Below are 25,100 nucleotides of genomic sequence, written 5' to 3'. Positions count from 1 at the left end.
CATAAAAGAAAGGCAACAATCCAAATTCATGTTCAGTAAATTAAAAAAATAAATAAATACATAACACACTAGAAAAAAAAATGCTAAAAACGTCATTAAACATTTTTTTTCATATGAGGGTCTAAATTAAGATAATATATATTGAGGAAAGGGGGCACGTGTAAACAATTATTTTTTCATTTCTTTATTTTTCAAACTTTATAATAAATTTCATAAAAATGTTCCCATGATTGACGAGTCTTTGTGTAATGGAGTTTTTTGAGATATGTGCCCTGTACGAGACACATGTGAATAGGCCTGGGGCATATATGAACACGATTAAAAAATGCAAGACAAGCATCACATTTCAAAGAAAAACTTTTTATTATGAAACATATACATATGTACCAATTGCACTGAAGGGTTTGTAATATAAAGTGCAAGTTTAAATTGGACAGTAAACGTGTCATTATAAAAGCATTTTTTGCCAAACATATAACTCTGCTCACTGAAATATTTAAGTCTCGTAGCCAATTCAAATCAATAGATAAACAAAAAAAAAAAAAAAAAAAGAAAAGAAACTAGACAACACAGTGCATTTTTTTAAATGCAAAGATTAGTCTAATTAAAAATTGCTTTCAAGTTTCATTACCGAGCATGATACTGTTTTTCAACTTCGGTTTTTCACTCATTGAAAGTAAGTGAAGATAAATAATTATAAATATTTACATACTATTTCTATGTTTTGCAACTACGCAGTTGACATTCTTTATTCCCTTCTTATGACTGAAAACCAATTTAAGGCATTCGCAAGTAGTTTATGCCACATTTAGATTCATTCACATTGAACAAATTTTCAAAAACCATCTGGTATAAGATACAAGCATATCAGTTCAACAGTGGTGTCGCAAAGCATCTAGACAAGGAACAGATTAAAAGACAAAGTCAAAGATAGACACTACCAGTAACTTTTCTATTCATCAAAGGGATCCATCCAGAAGTGATGCCACGTTTTTACATTTGTGGATTTGTGACAAGGAGAAAATCCGGGGATAACAAGAAGTGGGACACATAAAAAAATCTCAGTCTTAAACTAAGTTCTATAAAGTAATGCTACTTATATTTTTTCTTTATTAAAACCTGAAATAGAAATTGAAAGATGGTCTTTGAAGATACATGGTCTTTGTTACTGGTTTTAGTTGAAATAATTTCTTTGAACAATCTTCACAATACAGTATGAAGTCTCAAATGTACTTTTAGTACGGTCGGATAAAAAAATACGTTAGAAGAAACTTCAGAGGCATGGGATTTTTTTTCTTCTCCAGAATAGGTATTATTTCGGCGTGCTGTCCATAAAGGCAGCCGAGAAAATTCCTCAAAGCAAACTTTACAGACATATGGTTTCTCGTCGGAATAGGTTCTTAAACGTTATCTTAAAGTTGAAGCGTCACAAAATATTTACACGAATACAGTTTACGCGTCAGTATGAATTGTCAGGCGTCTCTTTAGCATTAAAACAAATTTCACTCTAGTAAGGTTTCTGGTCACTATGGATCTTTAGATGCATCTTTAAACACAGCAAAATACCCTTAAGCAATATATTCAGTAAGTTACCGCCCTATAGCCGGCGCTAAGGCAGAAATACATGAAATACACCGCCAGTTCAGTCAATTCCAGCCGAGGACTGCAATTTCGTGCTTATTAGCACTCATCAGCCCAGCCGACCATTGACCGAACCATTGCTTCGGTCACTCGTCTGGTCAGTGCTAATTCTGAATTAGCTACCAGTCTGTTTGGCACTCTAGGCTTCCTTCAGAGGTTTTCCACTTCCAGCTCAGTCACTCCTATGCCGGGCTGATGAGTGCTAATAAGCACGAATTTGCAGTCCTCGGCTGGAATTGACTGAGCTGGCGGTGTATTTCATGTACCCTTATGCAATGTTCACAGGAATATGGCTTCTCACCAGTATGGACTCTCGAATGTCTTTTGATCCCTGTCACGTCGGAAAATGTGGGTTCAATCAATGTTCATAGGAATACGGTTTCGCGCCACTGTGGATCCTCAGGTGTTTCTTTAACTGCCAAGAGGTGGAAAATGCCTTTGAGCAATGTTCACAGAAATACGGTTTCTAACCTTCATGACTTCTCATGTGTGTCTTTAAATGTGAACGGTCGATAAATGCCTTAGAGCAAACTTTGCAGGAGTAAGGTTTCTCGTCAGTATGGATTCGCAGATGCCTCTTTAAGCTTGAACATTGGGAAAATACTTTTGAGCAATGTTCACAGGAATATGGTTTCTCACCAGTATGGATTCTCAAATGTCTTTTGAACCCAGTCATGTCGGAAAATGTCTTCGAGCAATATTTACAGGAATACGGTTTCTCGTCAGTATGGATCCTCAGGTGTGTCTTTAAATTTGAAGCGAAGGAAAATGTCTTTGAACAATATTTACAGGAATACGGTTTCTCGCCCGTATGGATTCGCAGGTGTGCCTTAAAGCCTGTAGCGTTGGAAAATGCCTTAGAGCATTGATCACAGGTGTAAGGTTTTTCGTCAGTATGGATTCTCAGATGCCTCTTTAAGCCTGAAGCATTGGAAAGTACCTTTAAGCAATGTTCACAGGAATATGGTTCCTCGTTTGTATGTATTCTCATATGCGACTTTATATGTGAAGCACTAGAAAATGTCTCCAAACAAATTTCACAGTGATACGGTTTCTCGCCGGTATGGATTCTTAAGTGTGTTTTTAAAATAGAAGAGGTAGAAAATGTCTTTGAGCAATGTTCACAGAAATACGGTTTCTCGCCGGTATGGCTTCTCAGGTGTGCCTTAAAACCTGTAACGCTCGAAAATGTCTTAGAGCAAATTTCACAGGAGTACGGTTTATCGTCAGTATGGGTTCTCAGATGCCTCTTTAAGGTTGAAGCTCGGGAAAATACTTTCGAGCAATGTTCACAGGAATAAAGTTTCTCACCAGTATGGATTCTCAAATGTCTTTTGAATCCAGTACTGTCGGAAAATGTCTTCGAGCAATGTCCACAGGAATACGGTTTCTCGCCAGTATGGATTCTCAGGTGTTTCTTTAAATTTGAAGTGCAGGAAAATGTCTTCAAACAGTTTTCGCAGGAGTATGACTTCTCGCCGGTATGAGGTCTTTGATGCATCTTTAAGCTTGAAGCTTTGGAGTACACCACTAAATCATGTTCACACGAATACTGTTTCTCAGCATCATGTATCTCCGAAAGATGCTCCATTGCCAAAAAGGGTGCAAGTGGAATTGCAATGAGCTCACGAGATTATGGATTCCCCAATGTTCCGTTTGCATTAAAACATTTGAAAACGCTTTTCACTTGTCCAGCTTTTTTAAAGTAAGAACTATCACATAGGTCGGCATAAAAACTATTATAGCTAAAATTTAAAAAGCACTGTTCTTCCAGCTGCAGATCGTCAATTAAACTTTTCAAGGGCGTAGGCAGCTTGTAGCAGAAAACATACTTTTTACAATAGCTTTTGTTCTTAGATTTTATCTCAGAGGCCAGGCGTTTTTTATAAGTAAAATTCACAAAAATTCGTTTCTTTAAACTATTCAGTTGGTTTGCACAACGGGTACCAAACTTAGCTATAAAAAACAAAATTACGTTGAAGATCTGTCACAAAACTGGCACAAAACTAAAGTTTTAAGGACATAGTTTCATAAGTAGAAACAGATTTTCAGTTTTCTGTAACATTTCTCACACACACAAAGACTTTTGCATCACAGTTTTCAATTTTATAATGTTTTACATTCTGTTTAGAAAAGCAAAACTACTGTTGAGTGACTATTTTCAATTAAGGAGTGTGATCTGAGAATTTTAAAACAATTCAATTAAATGCTTTTTGAAATTTGAATACAGCTGACTTTATCCCCCGAAGTTGTGTGAGTAAACGCTTCGTTAATATAATGTTGCACAAGGTCTTCCAAACAAATGGGAAGAAATGAGAACAATAACGTACGTTTAATGTACGTAACGTTTTCAACTCATCGTACTGATTATTGCACAAAACGCGGTGAAATATTTAGCGGAAATGAAACGAGAAGTTTCGTGACAGACACCAAGCTTGATCGTCTTTCATTTGATTAGCAGTTTTTTATTATGGTTTTACTGCTTCACAATGTCTTTGTTTATTTAAATTATATTTTGCTGTCATGTAGATTAAAACTATAATTACTGATGATTGCACAAATTATGGTGAAATATTTAACGGAAATCAAACGAGAAGTTCCATGTTATACAGCTACCTTCGTTTCCTTTCTTTTAATTAGCAGTTTTTTTAAATTATGGTTTTGCTGCTTCGCAATGTCTTTACTTATTTAAACCATATTTTGCTGGCACGCAGGCTGGCATTAAAAATCAAATAAGTAGTTATACACCATTCTCTCTGTCTTGTACACTTTGGTATTAAAACTCGGGACGAAATGAAAGGCGAGAGCTTTATAAAATAAACTGTTGCTAGTCGAACAATTTCTTGTTTGTGCACATTTCAGTGCATAAGTCTAAACAAGCATGAAAACTACCCGAATATGAAGGTTTACATTGCTTGAAACATTAACTGGCGACATAACGCTAACTGTCTGGACATGTTACAGTCTGAACTTCTGAATACGCTTTTTCAAACAATTGCTTTTACGATATTTCTCAGTCAATGTGTGTTAATACAAATTTAACATCATACTGGCTCAAATCCAATAACATTCATTCCAAGTGCTGAAAAGAAATGAAAGGCTTTAAAGTATAGGAAAAATATTTTAAAGTACGAAGGGTACAAAACATGTGAACTATAGTGCACTGATAATAAAACTTAAAGTGAATGCAAAAACATATTAACAAAAAGATAAAAATAAATAAAAGCATAGAACAAAAACAAAATAATAACGAAAAAATAAAATATGAAAATAAATAATGCATATATAAAGAGAGAAATAAAGATTTTTTAATCTAATGACAAATACACACCTTTAAGCAATATATTTATAACTAGAAAGTCCCCCGTCAAGGTATGACTGCTCTTCTTCTACTCTTCTACACTTTAACGAAGCAACTGCCTGTTCTATGGTATTTTGATAGTTGAGATTTTAACCCTAGCTCCAATGGATTAACCCTAAACTCCAGTAGACAGCGTGAAAAGTTGACCTCTTTTTCGTTTCTTCACTCTCCTAAAATGAGTCTTACCAGTAAACTAGTTAAGTGACCGGATTCAGTTCAGCCTTGTCAAAAAATAAAGTATTTCCCTGCATGTCAAACATTTAAAAAAATTTCAAATTATCATGCCGCGGCACGAGTTTCATTCTTCATGACGTCAGCGTTTCTCGATCATTCGCTATCTAATCTATACTAATAATATAAAGCAGTAGAGTTTGTTTGTTTGAACGCGCTAAACTTACATAACGCAAAATTATGCTTATACTACAAACCTGCATTATTATTACTTATTAATGCAGAATGGTGATACTTTGAAACGCATAGCAATTGATTTTAGAGACAAGCTTACCTTTTTGTGGTACATTTGGATTTGCAATTACATTTTTTGAGACCCAATTCGGATCTAAGGCATTATCGAAAAAGAATCTTCGAAAATCGCTAATGTGCACATTTCTCTCTTAAAATGCAGAAAAATATAAAGTTATAGAAGGAGCAGAGTTATATAACAACAAAAAACTATTTCATTATTGAAAAATTACCCCCTTCAGTGTATTTGGTGTGCAGCATGCACGTATATGTTTCATATTAAAGAGTTATTCTTTGGAATATGATTTGATGAATAGAAAAGTCTAGAAAAAATACACGAGATACGATTATATATTCATTTAAACATGTAAAAAAACCTACTTAGTGTATGCATAAGTGGTGAATGTTATGAAAAGTAAGGATTTAGCCGTAATGCCATTTCAACAAAAAAAAAAGAAGGAGCTACCTGTTACCGTAGATCTCTGGTTTTAAGATCTCTCCACCAAGGATATAGATTTTTCCCTTTACTGCAGTCTTTGTTTCTTCTGCTTACTGGAAGCGGGCAGGTGTAACCGGAAGCCCCCCCCCCCTCCAAAAAAAAAAAAAAAAAACTTTGGAGGTGCTCGAGCAGCACCCTGGAGTGGATGCTCCTCATTGTATGTGTTTTTCCGACTTTTCTTTTGATCAATTTTTGAGTCAGGAAGCCTCGCTGTAGACTTACGGTCGATCTCTTTCATATAGCTTACGCAGAAGCTAGGGCCAGACAGAACACGAAGAGGGTAAAAATTTCGTTTTGATTCAGCTCCTAAAATGACAAACAGACACTAACTAGGCTTGCTGTAGATCAAATACTAAAACGCAAGAAAGAAATAGTACTAGGGTACATTGTAGAAGATTTTACTCCAAGAAATGCACTTTTGAAGAAATTTAACTCTAATGTGATAATTTAAAAAGTTATCTACTGGCATCACACAGCGAAAGATATGACGGTTTCGACGACAACAGTGAAAGCTCTTCTTTTCTCATTGAAAAGTAAATATAAGCAACTAAGACAGCAGCAGCAATACTTCCAAAAATGCGGCGTACATTGCAATATTTCACTTCTCGTCTTTCTGAAATATTGTGATACGTGAAAAATCCACTAACAAAAGTGGAGTAAATTTATTAGTGTCTGCTGCAGAAGCATTTGGGCTTGATACACAAGACCTAGTCGTAAATCGGACTTATCATCAAGCCTTCGAAATGCAAGGCACACAGTAATTCTTTACCAAATTAACCTAGCCAATACAAGATATCGGTAGCGAAAATTAAAACATTGAGGTGAAGGTGCACAGTGACGTCAATCCAATCACGTTGCGTTTTTGCATCACGCGATATTTCGTCAATTTTCTCAATTTGAACTTAAATAATAATTTACAGAAAGTTTTTTAGATGCAAAACCATTTTAATAAACAGTGAATCATACTTTATCAAAACCACATTAAGTATCGCATTTTCCTCATATGTGCAAATTGCTCATTTTTGGACGACCGGCCAAAACTTTTCACCAACGAGCTGCCCTTATAAATATCACTTGTATTTCACCATATTGAACCCCTCTCACCTTTGTCACACTTTTTCTCAGCTCCCCCATCCACCCCCCTGCTTTATCACGTCATTCTATTTTTCACAAATACAAACTTTATTTTTAAAAAAAGTGTGATGTAACATTTCTTGTCACCCTCTCCGTCCCCCTTGTCACAAACTGTTCCAGACTCTTCCACCTCAAAGAAGCATGACATCCTTTGTGACATCCCTCCAACACAAATAAAATACAAATGTGACGCCTAGCAACAGGCTCTGAATACAGTGAGAGATTGTTTTTGGAAATGGGGTCAAATACCAGTCAACTCTCGATTACTCGAGTTTTCCTTTAACTCGAAATTTCCATTTCATTGAGCAGTCACGAAATGCTTATTGTTTTCAGTTGACCATTGACTGACATTCGTGTCCTTTGATTTTACTGTTCTATGCTTTTATAAGCATAGAACATACATACTGAGACACATAAGCAGGTGTTTATGTGTCTCAGAATCAAACTATTTATAAAAAAACTACTCAAATTTACATAACCTTTTTTAAACGAAAACAGTATCCATCACATAACAACTAGCATCCAGTCGTGGCATTCATTTGAATTTTCACATCTTAAATTCAAACCATGGTTGTGATAAAACTCTCCAGTAAAAGTAAGAAACCCAACGAGTAGGGTGTAGTCGCAATTCATGAATGCGAAAAACATAATTTGAATTCAAGATCGCAAAACTCAAACGATTTTTCTTTTTTTTTTTAAATTTATTTTTCTGATTGCTCACAGTGCGTAGGGGCCATTCATTAATTACGTAAGGATGATTTCGGCCATTTTTGACCCCCCTCCGGCCATGTAAGGGTATGTAAGATTTTACCCCCCCCCCCCCCCATCTTACGCAAGATTCCATTTCATTTTTCAAAATAATAAAATAATGATTCTTATATCATTAGAATGGGGTGTAACGTAGCAGGCCTCCTCGTGGTGCACCCTGGATAACGCTAAATCTGCTACAGCTTCTGCCCCTCTCCTTGTTATGCAACTCTGGACAAGTCATGGACGCTGCTCATCTGGACGACTGCTCTGCACTAACTAATTTTAATTGTGTTGTTGAGAAATATTGGAGAGCCCGTGGTTTTATGGCCTAATGGCCAATGTACCCGGCATTTGTGAAATAAATAAAATGTCATTACAATTGTTATCAAATTAACGTTTTTTTTTAAAACCGTTTTGGTGTAAAGAAATACTTACTAAAAGGAATCTAGACCGACTGACAAATACTTTTTGAAAATAATGCGAAACGAATTAAAAATAATACTTGCCACACACAGTGCTATTTTTTTATTACAGTTTACACTTTTACCTTAAAAAACAAGTAAGAAACAGCTCATCCTGATCCGTGTTTTACCTTCCAGAAGCAAATGAAATATGATCCCTGCCAAATCACTTGGCCACGCGATTTTTAATATAAAATATTGACTATTACGTAAGAATTTGTCTGATCCCTCCCCCCCCCAAGTAAGGGAATATAGAGATTTTTGAGACCCCCCCTCGCCCTCGGGACACTTACATAATTAATGAATGCCCTCTAATACTGAAGCAGTATGTTGGCAGAATATCGGTTGCATCTCTCATGCTGTTTAGGATTCAAAAGCAATGCGTAATATGACCCTTAGTCAATGAGTGCATATACAGAGTCATAACTCAGCAATTTTTTCCAAGCCTTGTAGCAGAATTTAGAAGTCCAATTCTTAAGGAGTATCAAAAAATTTACAAAAATTGTTTTGCTGCCATGTTTTTTATTGGTTTATACAGAAATAGCATAATAAAATAACTATTATAAAAAAAGCAGTAAAGTAATAGCTTACAGTATTCGAGATAAAAAATACAATGGGATTCAATATACTTGACATCCTTCGTCACAAAATCTCACACTTTACCCAATCCCCTCTCTTTTTACATAAACATAATGCTGGAAAAAATTGTCTTCATATCAAACATAATGTGTGATGTCACATTTTTTGTCACACTCACAAGCTGACACAATTTCATCTCCCCTCTTAAAGCGTGACATCATATAACTTTTGTGGATATGAAAAGAAGTCATTAGAGAATCACAACAAAGTAGAGGAACAAAATATACAGTCGAACCCTACTACAGTCTGCGGACCCAATCGATGACCGATGGTTCACTACATCCTAATTCCTCTGAAACTATATTCTCCACACATGGGAATAGTGATTGTAATCCTCATACAGTAGAAGACCGTTATAATGCACACCTTGGGACCAGAGCTTTTGCGTTACACAGGTTTTTGCGTTATACAGATCATTTCACAAATTTTGGAACCAATATCAGAATATATCTATATATAAGCGCTTCAGAATGAGTTTTATCTGCAATGAGTATTAAAGCACCAATATTACAATTAGTTGTTCACAAATAAATATGTTTCACAATCAAAATCCTGTACTTCTGCTAGCTTCATGGTTTGCATAACAACTGCATTTTCGAGAGCCATCTGGTATTTTCTGTTTACTATGAGTACTAATTTTCAATTTAAAAGCTTTGAAATAAGATGGAAAGATGAAAAACTTTCAAAATTTAATTTGCCTAACAATTTTTATGTTTGTAAAGCAAAACAGAGGGATTTTTTAAACTTCAAAACCTATTGTTTACTTCTGAAAAGTAGTGCAGTTTATAGAGAATTGCGTTATATAGGTCGGCGTTATAATGGTCTTCTACCGTATATATAATAGTGAATGATCGAATAATGCTCCTGACGTCATTAAGAATGAAATGTGGGGGGAGGGGGGTGACACCACAAATTGCTCCCAAATGTGTCACTCATGCTAGGCACGGTATTGCAAATAGTATTCCATAGAAACATAAATGGTGATTCGAATTGGAAGGGAAGAGCCTTATTGGGATTACCACATGATTTTTGGGGTTAAGCCTCGAATGTTTCGAGAAAGCTATTCAATTCATAGACTAATAATAAGAATAGACTGAGCTATGGCTACCCTTTGCTGCTCATGAACCAAACCATGTGACTGGTGGATATCCTAGCAACAGCGGGCGTTGATCGTAGCAGACGATCAACTACCGCGAGAAATAAAATAAATAGAATTGATGGAACGCGGAATATTTATGGAGTCTGATTTGTAAATTTGTTATTCGAAGTTGTAAATATTTTGTTAATATAGTAAGTTTTTCGTTTAGATAGTATTGTGCATTTTCTTTAGTCAATTTCAATAACTCTCTAAGCAATTAAAGATGCAAGCGCCCGAATAGAATCGGCAAACGGTAAGATTTTTACCTACAATTTCAATTTAAGATACCGATTAGTACATTTTTGCGTTAACGCAAAACGTTAATGCCATTACCTTCACGCCAATGAAATAAAAGTGACTGAAAACTGTGATCAAAAATTAATTACTAATGTCAAAATAATTCATAACTAAAAGAAAAACAGTTCAATCTCTGCACCTGGAAAAACCTTATAATGAAAACACATTACTTAAAATACATGTTGAGTGCCAAACTATAGATAATGTTGCCATCTAGCAACCATGCTGCCAAAGTTTTCGCCAAGCCTTCCACCAGTCACATGATGTATCCATGAACCAATTTTTTCATCAGCAAGTCTGGGGAAGCTCGGTCTACTCTTATTATTAGTCTATGATACAATTAATAATGACACCATTAAAGAGCCATTGTGCAATTTTGTAAAAAAAAAAGCCAGCTTCAGGGGCGCTACCCACCTAACGTGTCTGCACTTAACTTGGTATTCGATAATTCTGTATCTCAGAGCCAGACTGACATAAATTCCAAAATTGAAATTTTCAGTTTTTGTGCATTATAAGCAGAAGCCTATTCCATATCGATCCATGTGAATGTGATTCTTTAAAAAAAAATCCATTTAAATTTTTTAACCAGAGGTTAAAGAGCATGTGCCCCATTTTTTATTTGCACCAGGAGAAAGTTTTTTCCTCTCCCCTGTAAAATTACCACAATGTGACTTACGTCTTTCTGGCTCTTAGGTACAGAATTAAGCAAAAGTAAAATTTACTTCAAAACCAGCTCAAACCAAATTATTTTTATCTGCAAATAATGAGACAATACTGATAATTAAAGAAAGACAAAACTGTTTTCATAAAACGCATGTTTTTGAAACTAAAAGAAAACAATTAAGGGAGGGGGAGTGAAATGTTTTTTGTCTCACCAAACAGACTAACATTTTAAAAAATGGATTAACCCGGTTTTGATGCTAATAGCTTCATTTCTCAAGTATTGTAAACTAACTTCACATAATGAATGTAATAAAACTCGAATGAAAAGGTAATATGCAAAATTAAAACTTACTTGTTATGATCAGTAAAGATGTAGTGTAGAACAACTGAAAAGATAAGACGACGCCTTTTATTTGTAGAACAATTATTTTCAGGCAGGATTTCAAACTAATCATTCACGATTTCAGCTAACGAGAACAAAGACACAGATTTTTCAAGTCCAAGTCTTTAACAATAGCATTTGTTTAGGAACAACAAACTTAAAATTCATCTCTAATCCAGACAGCCAACACAATACACAACGACAAAGAAAGCTTTACTTTACATTAGCTCTGGATATCAGATCCTAAACTAAAGCTTTGCTTAATACGGCTCTCCTCTTCAATAGCAGATGAAATCATACCGTCCTTGAAGGTATTAATAATCATCATCAGTCGCGGATCTACGGGAGGGGAACTGGCAGTGGCGGCTCGTGCCTTATTTTAGTGGGTGTGCTCGCTGTATAAAGTTTTCTCAGTAATATTTATACAGATACAATGGAGAGGACTGCAGTTAGTAATGCTGAACAATATAAGTTAGTCCTATTGCAGTTGCTTCCTTATTGCAGATTTTGTTACATATTGATTTATTTCTACGTTTTAAGCAAAAGTTGTCATCCGGGAAAGATAAATAAAATTTTCCCGCTTAATCGAATATTTCTTGGAACCGATGGTATTCGTTTAAGCGGGGCCGACGGTATAAGAATAGCAAAATAAAATCAAAGGCACACATCATTCAACGGTCAAGTGAAAACAATAAGCAATTTATGATTGCTCAAAAACAGTTCGAAATCAAGAAAAAGCGCACCTAGTGTGAGTGACCTAAAGTTAATAAATTTTTAAATAATTAAACTAGAGCGTTGAAACTCTCTTCATAAAGTTTGAAACAATCTGAAGTTTTATAATAAACAATTAAAAAAATCGAATAGTTTGGTCATTTTTAAGGTTATGTGGCCCTATGCCTTTAAGGACTTAAAGCGATGTACCGGATCAAATTGAAATAATTTAGGATTTTTCCGCCTTAGAGTACTACAGAATAGAAAACACATATCGATAAGACCTATTACACGATTAATACTATTACTTCAGCCACATATCAGAACAAAAAAGAATATTGAATAGATCTCGCCCAATTAAAGTTTTTTTGTAAAAGTTTCGGACCAATTCAGAACTTTTCAAGCTCAAAACCAACTATTCGAAAACAAACTCTTTATTCAAAAATTCCGATCATATTAGTTCGAAACAGAAAAATAAATAAATAAAATTATGCATGTGATGCGATGCGGTAGAATCGGGAGGAACCCATAAAATGGTAAATGCCAGTTCCAGATAGTAACAGCCGTTTAAGATTAAAGGCAAATACGAAAGAAGGACGGTGGAAAAATATAAGAGCACTTTCTGTCATTCAGTGGGCTAGACAATTTTTGCCCTTTTCTGAGCTGTTGTTTCGTACAAGCGACGTGTGTCAAATCCTTCCCCACCTGCTATTGCCCTTCTGCTGCTATTGGAAGCTATTTTTCAGAGGGCTAGGGAGCTGGAGCCCATACAGATGGAATCGGGGTAGTGCGGACTTGCCGTTCTGGTGTCTGGTTGAATCGTCGTGATTGGTTAGGAGCGGAGGTGTGGCAGGGGTAGTCCTGGGGCAAACCAGTCGAAGCCCCAAGAATCATTCTCAGAGCTTGGAAGCGCAAACGCTAACAGATGGAAAACTTTTCACATTTTAGAAGCGATATGCAGAGTGTTAGAGATTTAAAATGTTTTTCATGTCTCCAATTCGTTGTTTGTTTGTTGTTTTTTTAAAAAAATTTAGCGAAATACTAAACGTTATTTTTACATGATCTATTTTAGTTGTGTACAATTTTTCTGGGTGGGCCTGGCCCACCCGGCCCATAGTGACGAGCCGCCCCTGGGAACTGGGGGAACGTTCCCCCTCCAAAATCCCAAGTGTACCCAAAAATTTTCAAAAGAGAGTACGGGAAAATAATTTTGTTTTTCAAAACTTGAACTTTAAGAAAGGCGCCAGAAAAAGTGAGGAGAGAATTTAAAAAGCGGATCTAAGAAGAGGAACTGCTGGAATGTCCCCTCCCCCCACACACACACCTCGGGGGAAAAAACAAGTGTGCCTAAAGCTGTTCAAAAAACAGAGTACAGGAAAATTTTAAATTTTTTAGAACGTGAACTAAGGCACCAGGAAAAGCAATTAGGCAACAACAGAGGAGGATCCACGGAGGGAATTGGGGGAACGTTCCCCTTCCTCTAAAATCTCATGTGTACTTAAAATTTTTCACAACATAGTACAGCGAAATTCTCCTGTTATGTAGAACTTCATCTTGAAGAAAGGCGCAAGAAAAAGCGAGGAAAGAATTGCAAAAGCGGATCTAAAGAGGAGAACTGGGGAATGTTCCCCTCTTCCCAGCATAAAAAAAAACAAGTGATCCTAAAACTATTCAGAAAACAGAGTACAACAAAAATGTTCCGTTTTTTAGAACTTTACAATAGGCTCCAGGAAAAGCGATTCAAAAGTGGATCCAAGGAGGGGAACTGGGGCAATGTTCTACTCTCTCCAAAAATCCCATGTGCTCCTAAAAATTTTTAGAACAAAGTGCAGGAATCTTCTGTTTTATAAAAATTGAACTTGAAGAAAGGAGCAGGGAAAAGTGAGGGGAGAATTGCAAAAGCAGGTTCAAAGAAAGGAACTGGAGAACGTCTTTCTCCAAAACATAATCCCAAGTGATCCTAAAACTGTTCAGAAAACAGAGTACAGGAAAAAAAAATTCCGTTTTTTAAAACTTGACAAAAGGCTCCAGGAAAAGTGATGTGAAAATAGCGGAAGTGGATCCACGGTGGGGATCTGGGGAAATGTTTCCCTCCCCCCAAAAGTCACAAGTGTACCTAAAAATTTTTTGAACAGAGTGCAGGAAAATTCTTCTGTTTTATAAAAAATGAACTTGAAGAAAGGCGCAGGGAAAAGCAAGGAGAGAATTGCAAAAGCGGACTCAAAGAGGGGAACTGGGGAATGTCCTTCTCCAAAACAAAAACATCTTAAGTAAACCTAAAACTGTGAAGAAAACAGAGTAAGAAAAAAAACACCTGTAGTTGACACTTAAAGGATTAATTTTTGGTGTTAGTTAACATAGCTTGGAGGGAACTCATCCTAGGGAAACCTTTTAATAAGTTATAACTGCACCAACTAGTCCCCTATTATAATGCAATTTGCTCCAGTTCTAAAAAATCGAAAATCCGGCACTGCAGGAGTGTAAAGATAGTTGTATTATAGAAAAATACAAAAATTAAATGCTTTCGTCACAATTTATAAGCTATGCTAAGTTATAAGACTACAGAAAGTTAATTACATAAAAATTCGAGTTCGGGGACTGAGAGTAAATATTTTTCATCGAACTTATTTTTTAAGACTCATCGGTATGGTACAATACAGCTTTATAGTCGTAGTTCAATTAATCAACTTTAGTGCCATTTTAAGTCTCTCAAATTTCTGTACTTGCTTTTTGTATCTATTTTCCAGTAATCTTTCAAAATAAGCCTCTTTGAACACAAACCTGTTTAAACTGTATTTTGCATTTATTTGGTGAAGGTTTGATCATTATATTTAAAACTTCTACAATTCAGTGGCGCTATCAGAGGTGGAGGGGGAGGGGGGAGGCACAGGGCGACAGGACCCGTGATCCCCCAGAAGGCCGAGTAGAATGTTTTTGTAAAACATTTCTTATAATTAAAGAGAAAAATAGAACGTACCTTGGGAACAGTCCCCTTTTTTTAGTCGGTCTAAAAATAAGAAAGTCTTCATAATGCTATGCTTCGGAAGTCCGCTTCCTCCGCCAATACCTTAAAAGCGCGTCTCCAATCTTGTTTTCAGGACTTCAATTTTGAAAATTTTAAAGGGGAGAACTACCTAACACCTCGCATTCTAATTGCATCGAGAATCGTTTAAAATCGCTTTTTTGGAGCTTCAATTTTGAAAAATTGCCAAACCCTTGACGTTACCAAATATGGTCTACAGTCATGTTTTTAAGATGTCAATAACGAAAAATTTCCGGACAAGGGTCCGAATGCTCCTGTTGAAAATCTGAACATTAAAAAATTACAATTTTGAAAAATTTAATGGGGAAAGCGTTGAAATCCTTTATCGCCGAATATCGCTTAAAAACTTCTTTTCCTAGAACTTCAATTTCGAAATATTTTTGGGGGAAAGCCCCAGAACCGTACTGCTCGAAGCATTGTCAAAGTTAGTCTGTAACTGCGTTTTTGGAAATTCAATCCCAGACAGCCACATATTTCCAAACTACTTCCTATAGATATCTAAGGGATAACAAGCTGGACATTGACCTTATCCAACAGATATCAATAGCATATCCGAATGTCCAAGAGAATATCCACCAGAGGTAAAAAGTTTGCAACGTCTGGATTCCAAGCGACGTCGAGATATCTCGATCTCCCTTGGATATGCTGGAGATATGGAAGGGAGGTTTTGGTTAGCTCTTGGATATGCTATAGATATCTCTTTCATGTTCAAGCGATATTGTATCCAGATAGCTCTAGGATATCGTATAGTTATGAAATAGATATGCATTTTAAATCTCTTAGATGTATATGAGATATCAAAAGCTATGTTTTCTGGATTTGATGTAGTTTTAAATATACTTTAAAGCTGTAAGCAAATTTACAGGTCTAAAAATCGCATTTTTTGTATTAAAAGATAAATTATTTCTAAATATCTTCATTTTCAAGGCCCAATGCAGTTATAACAGCCCATTTACTGATAATATGAGTAAAAGTGTTGATATTTATAACTAACTCATCTGTTAATACAAAAAGTTATGATTTTTAAACCTGTAAATTTTCTTACAGCTTTAAAATATTAAACAAATTAGTAACATGTCTTTCACTGTATAATTCTTACGAAAAGTTTTAATTTCCATAATATTATAAACGATATCTTATTGTTCAAATAGTATGAAGTTGTAAAGATTTAGGGCTTTAGAAATCGAAGTTTTTTTAAACTTATGAATAAGTTATTTATAAATGTATACAATTTTACAGGCTCAATGCAGTCTAACAGCCATATTACTGATAGTTATTTATAAATAACTTATTTATTAATACAAAAAATTGAGTTTTTATATTCGTCTTACAAACTTTGTAGTAATTACTTACAGATTTCCTTTTTTTTTTCTTTCATACAAAGGATGAGTTTTCCTTCATTTCTCCTCCAATAATATAAAGAAAAAGTAATCATAACTGAAATAATAGCATTGTGACTGAATTTAGGTAATGTTTATTTTATTTTTTTTAAAAAAAGGTCTTTTAGCATGAAATTCAAGATTTATGTCGAACAAAGTAATAAACAATGTTTGCTTTTATGCTAGACAGTTAAAAACGTACTAAAGCAAAATTATATAAAAAAAAAAAAAGAAAAAAAAGAAAAAAAAATTCAAAGTAAAAATTACCATCTCTTAATTTTATTTTGTTATTGATCTCGCTTTTTTCCAATTATTATTTTCTTTTTTGAAAGTTCACATATTTGGGCATTGGTTTTTGCCACTTCAATTAAAAACAAAATTCCCTGCATTTTCCAGAGTTGTAAAAAAAAAATATATCAAAATTTCCTGTACTCTCCCTGCTTTTTCTGTTTGGAACTGTAATCTTGACTTCATTCCACATTTTGAGAAGCTGAAAAATTATATCTCATAACAATTATAATATATAAAAATTATATCTTATGACAAATATTTTAGTGAAATTAATCTTTTTATTGAAAATTTAGAGAAACCCACAGAAATAGCTCAAAGATCTTTATTTACATACACAAAATCAAGTACTGTACATAAAAAAATTAAATAATAGATTGGGAAGCATGCTAGAAAAAGAATTTCAACTGTTAAACCATTAAGTTAGTTTTGCTAAAAAAGAACATAGTTATGTCAAAAACATACTATAACGATTGAAAAGAAATAATGCTAAATAATTGTTCACCTACAAATTTTATTAATACGAATTATTAAGCAAAACAAAGCATAAAATCACAGCTAAAATTCAAAATAATTAGAATGCAAATTAAACCAACGTATATAAAAATATATGCACTATAACACGAAGAAATAAACTATTACAAATTAATACATAATACAAACTCAAAGTATTGAGCTCAGCGACCGCTTGCGTTCAAAACAGAACACAAGAAGCGAGAGAAATGGCGTGGCTGGACTGATTAACAACGTTTTGTAAAATGTGGAGAGCAAGAGGCCTCAAGCGTTTAAGTTACAGTTAATTAACACTATGTCACACATTTCAATGCAGTAAAAAAATATTGTTTTTTAATAAAACATGAAAAATAAAACAATTTCATGCAGATGTCTGAATGTAAATAAATCCAACAATATCTATAAGTCAAATATCTAAGAGATATCTTGAAAAAGATATGTCCTAGACATTTGCTATGTAACATGGAGGTTATCGTATAGTTATTGTAACGGATTCGGTGCGACTTCCACTTTCTTGAAATGAAGACACAGTTCTTGATAAAAACACAGGAAATTTATTTACACTATGTACAGGAAAGATCTTCAACAACTGCGAAATTATTCATCAGCAATTAAGCAATTATCACACAACACCGTAAACTCAACGTTTACACACGTATTTACTTCCAAATACGAAAACAACACAGCGAAATGCCTCGCTATCAACAGAGCAAAAATCTTCTCAGTTCGAAATATCAATCGAAACTAACTGTTTATCCATCGCTAACGGCTTAAATACACCGAAAAGAAATTTCTCAAATATTCCACACGCTTCTGTAAAGTAGTAGACCGTTATCAATGAAAAGAAAGAAAATAGGGGTCGTATACTTTAGCCGAATGAAAAAAGGGGTTGTATATTCATTACGGGAAACTATTTACAGGTTACGTTCCTACAATAATTACTATTTACAGAATTTGTAACATTGCCCCCTTCCCAAGGACTGCACGTCCCGGGCAGTACAATCCCCAGAAAGGGTGCCAAACTTCTATCACAAGTTTACAAATATACACATTAATTAATAACTAACAGATACAGAAAACACAATAATAACAAGAAATATTACTAAACATTAAAACATTGATGATGGCACTTGTATTTTAGAGTGCCGAAACAGCTGTTTGCTGGTTTTTTAACCTTTTTTCATTTTGAATTTGTACTTTATATACGTTGTCATATTTTATTCAAGAATGTATTTGTTCCCATCAGCAGTTCTTGGTAGAGGACCCAGGATGTCGATCCCAATTCGTTCGAAAGGAGCTCCAACGTTGTTCAGATGTAGCTTCCCTCTGCTTCTCTTCTTCGGTCCTTTACGAGCAGCACAGGCGTCACAAGAATGGCACCACTTCTCCACGTCATCCTTCGCCTTGCTCCAGAAGAAACGCTCCCGAACTTTATTGAGGGTTTTCAAGACACCAAAATGTCCTCCAGTCGCACTACTATGTATTTCTTTCAGAACATCTGAAATCCTTGATCGGGGAAGTAGTAACTGCCACCTAGATGTCTTGCCGTCGTCAGATTCCATTTCCGGTGTAGCACGCCGTTCCGTAAATGGAGTGAGTTCCATAAAGCCCAGTATCTTTTTGTTGCAGGACTGAAGATGGAAACGTCCTGCCAGCTAGGGCGTCGACTGTCACTTTCCATGAACTCTAAAATTGGTTTTATGTCGGGGTCTTCAAGTTGATCTTTTCGAACTTGGTCATCACTCCATGGATCTGGTTCTGATGATGTTGGAGTCACTGTCACCTGATAGGCGGTAGGGCTAGTCGTTCCATACTGTTTCTCGATTCGGGAACAATAGTGGCAGTTCTCAGGACAGGGTCTCCTTGATAAAGCGTCAGCATTACCGTGAGATAACCCTTTTCGATGCTTGATCTCCATGTCATATTCCTGGAGCCGCTGTATTCATCTGGCTATCTGACCTTCCGGATTTTTGAAGTTCAAAAGCCAAGTTAATGAGGCATGATCTGTCCGAAGCAGAAATTTTCGGCCGTAGAGGTAATGATGGAAGTGTTCTACAGCTTTCACTATGGCCAGTAACTCCTTTCTGGTGACGCAGTAATTTCGCTCCGACTTTGATAAGCATTTGCTCCAGTAAGCGATGACATGTTCATTTCCGTCAATTTCTTGGGATAAAACAGTTCCGATGCCCTCGTTGCTCGCATCAGTGTCCAGGATGAAGGATTTTTCAGGCTGAGGAAAGGCGAGGATAGGCGTTGATGTTAAAGCCTCCTTCAGTCGTAGAAATGCATCTTCGCATTCTTTGGACCATTCGAACTTTTGCTTGCTCTCCGTCAGCTTATGCAAAGGAAGTGCAATGTTGGAAAAACCCTTTACAAACTTCCTGTAGTAGGTGCAGAGCCCCAGGAGACTTCGCAGCTGATGGACGACTCCAACTCTTGACAGCAGACACCTTTTCTGGATCGGTTTGTACACCCTCAGAAGAGATGATGTGACCAAGGTAGTTCACTTCCCGGCGGAACAAATTACATTTGGACGGGCTTAACTTCAGATTGGCTTCCTTAAGCTTTTGCAGCACCTTCCTAAGATTTGCCAGATGTTCTTCGAAACTGCGTCCCACGATGATGATATCGTCTAAATAGACCAGACAGGATTCGTAGGAAAGTCCTCTTAACACTGTCTCCATAAGACGCTCGAACGTAGCTGGTGCATTGCAGAGGCCGAAGGGCATAACTTTAAACTGCCACAAGCCTTGTCCAGTTGTAAACGCTGTCTTCTCTCGGTCGTCAGGGTGTATTTCAACCTGCCAGTAGCCGCTCTTCAAGTCCAGGGTCGAAAACCACTTGTGTCCGGAAAGAGTGTCCAAGGTGTCGTCTATCCGTGGAAGAGGGTAGCTGTCTTTCTTGGTGATTTCATTCAGCCGTCGGTAATCGACACAAAATCTGGTGGAGCCATCTTTCTTTCGGACTAAGACGATGGGAGAGGCCCAAAGACTGGATGAGGGTTCGATTACATCATTCTCCTTCATCTCTTTCAGGAGGGTCTCAACCTCTTCCTTCTTGGCGAACGGTAGTCGTCTTGGATGCTGTTTAATAGGGGGGTGTTCTCCAGTGTAGATCCTATGCTGCGTTAAATTCGTACGGCCAACATCCTCCGATGTAGATGAAAACAGATGCTTGAAGTCATCCACCAATTGTTCCGCAGCAGTTCTTTGATCTTTCGATAAGGGTGCACTCCCGTTCGATGTCAAGGACTCAGAAGACACAGTCTCGGGGGAATTGATTCTTCTAATGATGCAGTTTACTGGAGTACAAGTTGCTAACACTTCACCTTTCCGGATATTCCTTGGCCTTTCACTCACGTTGGCGACTCTCACAGGAATTACATCCTTAGAAAGGTCCACAAGCGTAGATGCTACCAGCACTCCTTTTAGGTTATTGCTTAGGTTAGGGTATTCAATGAGTCCAAATCGAAAACTATTGCTTTCTTCAAGGGAGCCAGGTATTAATGATTCTGACCTTGAGGGAATCGATAAATCTGTTTGGGCTATTATTTGATGAGCGGATTTTACATCACTTTCTGCAGGGAAAACGGCTATGTCTTCTCTCATCGAGTGCAGCTCATTAGTATTGAAGTGGAGAGTGAAGTCATATTTCTTCAAAAAGTCCAATCCGAGAATGAAGGGGTCCGTGATATTAGCGACGAATGCCGTATGATGGTAGGTGGCATTCCCAAACACTATTTCCAAGTCCACTTTACCGTCAATCTCGATTTTGTCACCCGTCACAGTCTGGAGACTTACGCGTGGCGATGTCCACAGCAGTTTCAATCCAAATTCACGAGCCACATCTGTCCTAATGATTGTCACATTGGCTCCAGTGTCAGCAATCAGTCTGCAGGGGTTCCCATTTACATGTGCGTAAATGAAAAGTCCATCACTGCCACTACTAGAAGAGGAAATCTGCAGAGCTTTAGTGGTGGTGATTTCCTTCCCTCGCGTAGCTTGGCGAGCCGGACAACTCCTTCGCAGGTGTCCTTCACTACCGCATTTCCAGCACTTCTGCTCTTGTTTCTTTTGGGCTGTTATGCTGCTCAAATGTCTTGTCAAGTCACCGAGTTGTCTCTCAAGTTCAGCGAGGTGGGACGACCTGGAATCAGACTCATCAGCTTCCTGAGTCCGGATTAGATGGCGATCCACACGGGTTGCTTCTTGGGCGGCCTCGTATCTCATCGCATACACAACGGCAGAATTCAGGTCTTTGACATCCGCCATCCGTAGAGCTTTCTGGATTTCCGGATCTCGAACCCCGTCGATGTAGTAGTTAAGTGCCAGGTTGTCTCGAACATCCGCAGGGCAGTCGTAAAAAGCAAGATGAGACAGTCTCTCAATGTCCGCCGCAAGCTCTTGCAGGGTTTCCCCAGTTTTCTGGAAACGGGACTTCAACTGGAGTCGGCTGAAATCTTTCTGGCACTTCTCACCGAAGCGAAGCTCCAACGCAGCTGTGAGGGCGGCGAAATCCAGGCGCTGGCTGTCCGGAAGGGTCTGGAGAATGTCCGCTGCGTCACCTCTCAGGGATGCTGCAAGATGACAGGCCTTGGTAGCAGAGTCCCATCCGTTCGCTTCCGCCACTATCATGAATTGAGTTTTGTAAACCTGCCACGAAGTTTTCCCATCAAATGTGGCAAGTTTAATGGACGGTCGAGCAACCGATGTGGGAGCGCCAAACTGTACAGAGCTGCTTTCCGCGGTCGCCAATCTCCTTTCCAGGTCTTTAAAGATGTCTTCTTTAAGTTGATGAAATTTTCTATCTTCTTCTTCCAGTTTATTTTCTACAGCATTGCATCGGCCTTCAACGGTATTAAATTTTTCTTCAATAGCATCAACTCGATGCTCTATGTCATTAAATTTATTTTCCATCACAGTCTTTACCGAAATAAGGTCGTTTTTAATTTCTTCTTGGTTAGACGTTAAGTCCTTTTTCAGCACCGTTAAATCGCTTTTTAACTGGTCTTGATTTGCCAACATACTTGCAGTCAGATCATTTTTTAATTGTTCTTGATTAGCCGCCATATCATTTTTTAATTGTTCTTGATTAGCCGCCATATCACTCTTCACAGAGGTGATTGCGTCAAGAAGTTGTTTTAATTGTTCATCCATTGCGCGAGTAATCACCATAAAAATAAAGTCCTAATTAAAAAAAAAGTCTTTATGAAAAAATGTCCAAAGTCACTTACTCCAAGAAAGTCCAGAAGAAGCCCCACGTTGGGCGCCAAATTGTAACGGATTCGGTGCGACTTCCACTTTCTTGAAATGAAGACACAGTTCTTGATAAAAACACAGGAAATTTATTTACACTATGTACAGGAAAGATCTTCAACAACTGCTAAATTATTCATCAGCAATTAAGCAATTATCACACAACACCGTAAACTCAACGTTTACACACGTATTTACTTCCAAATACGAAAACAACACAGCGAAATGCCTCGCTATCAACAGAGCAAAAATCTTCTTAGTTCGAAATATCAATCGAAACTAACTGTTTATCCATCGCTAACGGCTTAAATACACCGAAAAGAAATTTCTCAAATATTCCACACGCTTCTGTAAAGTAGTAGACCGTTATCAATGAAAAGAAAGAAAATAGGGGTCGTATACTTTAGCCGAATGAAAAAAGGGGTTGTATATTCATTACGGGAAACTATTTACAGGTTACGTTCCTACAATAATTACTATTTACAGAATTTGTAACATTATCTACAGGATATCCAAATATCTATATCTGAAACATGTAAAAGTCTGGATATCTCACAGATATGAAAAAAATCCAAATCCACGATTTGGATATACCCAGATGTCCAATGGATATCCGAATATCCATATCTAAAACATGTAACAATCTGGATATCTGGTAGATATTAGAAACTCCAAATCCATGACTTGGATATTCCTGGATGTCTGCCAGATAACTAAAATATCCAGCAGATATCTCGATATGTGGTGGATCTTTTTGGATGTCTAACAGATATTTGTGGTTGTCTGGGATTTCGAAAAATTTAGCGAAGGGATTATCGATTTAAATCTATTTTACAAAATATCGATCGGAGGCAGTCTCCCAAAAAATCCCATCTCTTACCCTACCGTCAACAAATATCGTCTATAATCGCGTTTTTAAAACTTTAATCTCCGCAGACGACCCCCGAACCTTTCTTTCTCGTACATCACCAGAGACCGTCTAAAACTGCGTTCTTAAGATTAAAATTTCAACATTTTTTCCGGGAGAGAGCCCCCGGACCCCCTATCAGATGGTGAAAATTTTAACCCGCCCACGAAAGGAGGAATTTCCCAAAAACGCTTTTTTTAGCACAGGGCTTCCCAGTTCACTTTCAATTTAAGAAAATTCCGAAATTCTCGATTTCCCAAAAGTTACTATCAAAGATAGCCTGAACCTGAACATGCGTTTTTAAGATTTCAATTTCAAAATCTTACCGAAATAATTCCAGAAACACCCCCTTTCACCTTATGCATCCAAAGGTAGTCTAAAACTAAACTTCGATTTCGAAAAATTTCTCATAGAAGCTGGCGACCCAGTGGCGGATCCACAGGGAGTCGATCGCACCCCCCCCCCCCCCAAAGGTTTGTAAATTTGAAAAATTTCCGGGAAAAGGTCACTAAGCTCTCTCTTTCCACCCCCTCCCCCAACACATCACAAAAAAATCGCCTACTACTGTTCTTTTACGACTTTAATTCCAAAAGTTTCCTAGGGGTTCCTCAACCGGCTCTTTTTAATGGCATCGAAGATCGTCAAAAAATTTGTATTTTTGGAGCTTTAATCCCGAAAAAATTGCCAGAATCGATTTTTTTTTCAAAAATGTCGTTAATGAAGGCCTTCAATTATATTTTAAAAACTTTAATTTCGAAAAAATTCCGGGGGAGAGCCCCTGATCTCGAGTCCTTCCCCTAACATGAATATAGACCCACTAACGTAACGTTTTTAAAGCTTCAAAGATGGATAGCTCCTGTACCCAGTTACGCCTGTACCTGTCTCCATACTAGCGAAATTTCTTGCATCAACCTTGACAGATCTTGATATTATACTGACGGTGTCATCATTGACGTGTTTCATACTGCATTGTCGATGAGTTACCTTTTGATTAGTTCAAACTTCACCTGGTACCAGAAGAATTTTCCTTACTAAACATCAGTAATTATTTGAAGATAATGTGTTAAATAAACTATATTCTGTTTTATAATTTAAAAGAAATAGATGCAGGTATGCAGGGTAGCTAGTAGACAGTGTGTATGTGCTAAAAAAAGTACTTTTTTTAAAAAAATATTTTAAAAGACATGGATGCATATATGTGTGTAAGGAGATTATAGATTCAATGCAGTTTTTTAAAATTATATTATATATTTTTATGTACTCTTTCAACACTTTTTCTGCGCAGATATTTTTAAATTATAAGTAGGGGAATGTGGGGCAAAGTAAAATTCTGCTTTTAGCGCCACCTATTCAGTAATATTTTAACTATGAGCTAACAGATGTAGTCTATTCTAGTTAACAAAAGATTACTTTTAAATATCAAAGAATATGATAATACAAGCAATTTTTAAAAATTGATGCACAAATTGTAACATTTTGTTGAAGCTCAATATTTCTGTTAATTATGAAATGATAAAATTCTTGTTATATTGACATTCTAAATATTTATTAAGACCTACTAAAAAACAGAGCAGTGT

The 25,100-nt window shown here is 36.6% G+C and overlaps 1 protein-coding gene across 1 annotated transcript; it reads right to left on the bottom strand.

Annotated features, from left to right (window-relative positions):
• Positions 1 to 2,107: 2,107 nt before the first annotated feature.
• Positions 2,108 to 24,486, bottom strand: LOC129232886 (gastrula zinc finger protein XlCGF49.1-like). Its single transcript, XM_054866988.1, has 2 exons — positions 24,402 to 24,486; positions 2,108 to 2,814 (listed from the first exon to the last, which is right to left on the bottom strand). The coding sequence occupies exons 1-2, from the start codon at positions 24,484 to 24,486 to the stop codon at positions 2,108 to 2,110; spliced, it is 792 nt and encodes a 263-aa protein (XP_054722963.1).
• Positions 24,487 to 25,100: the final 614 nt, after the last annotated feature.

This window comes from Uloborus diversus, unplaced genomic scaffold (genome assembly GCF_026930045.1).
Source record: "Uloborus diversus isolate 005 unplaced genomic scaffold, Udiv.v.3.1 scaffold_14, whole genome shotgun sequence".
In the NCBI taxonomy this organism is placed as follows: Eukaryota; Metazoa; Arthropoda; class Arachnida; order Araneae; family Uloboridae; genus Uloborus; species Uloborus diversus.
This window is presented reverse-complemented; position numbering and strand designations above follow the sequence as displayed.

Bases quoted from the DNA above. Each gene is read 5' to 3' on its own strand.
- LOC129232886 (XM_054866988.1), bottom strand. From the start codon at position 24,486: ATGAAACACGTCAATGATGACACCGTCAGTATAATATCAAGATCTGTC. The intron at 2,815-24,401 runs GTACAGGCGTAA...CGAGCGTTACAG, and splicing joins TTTCGCTAGTATGGAGACAG to GTTTTAAGGCACACCTGAGA.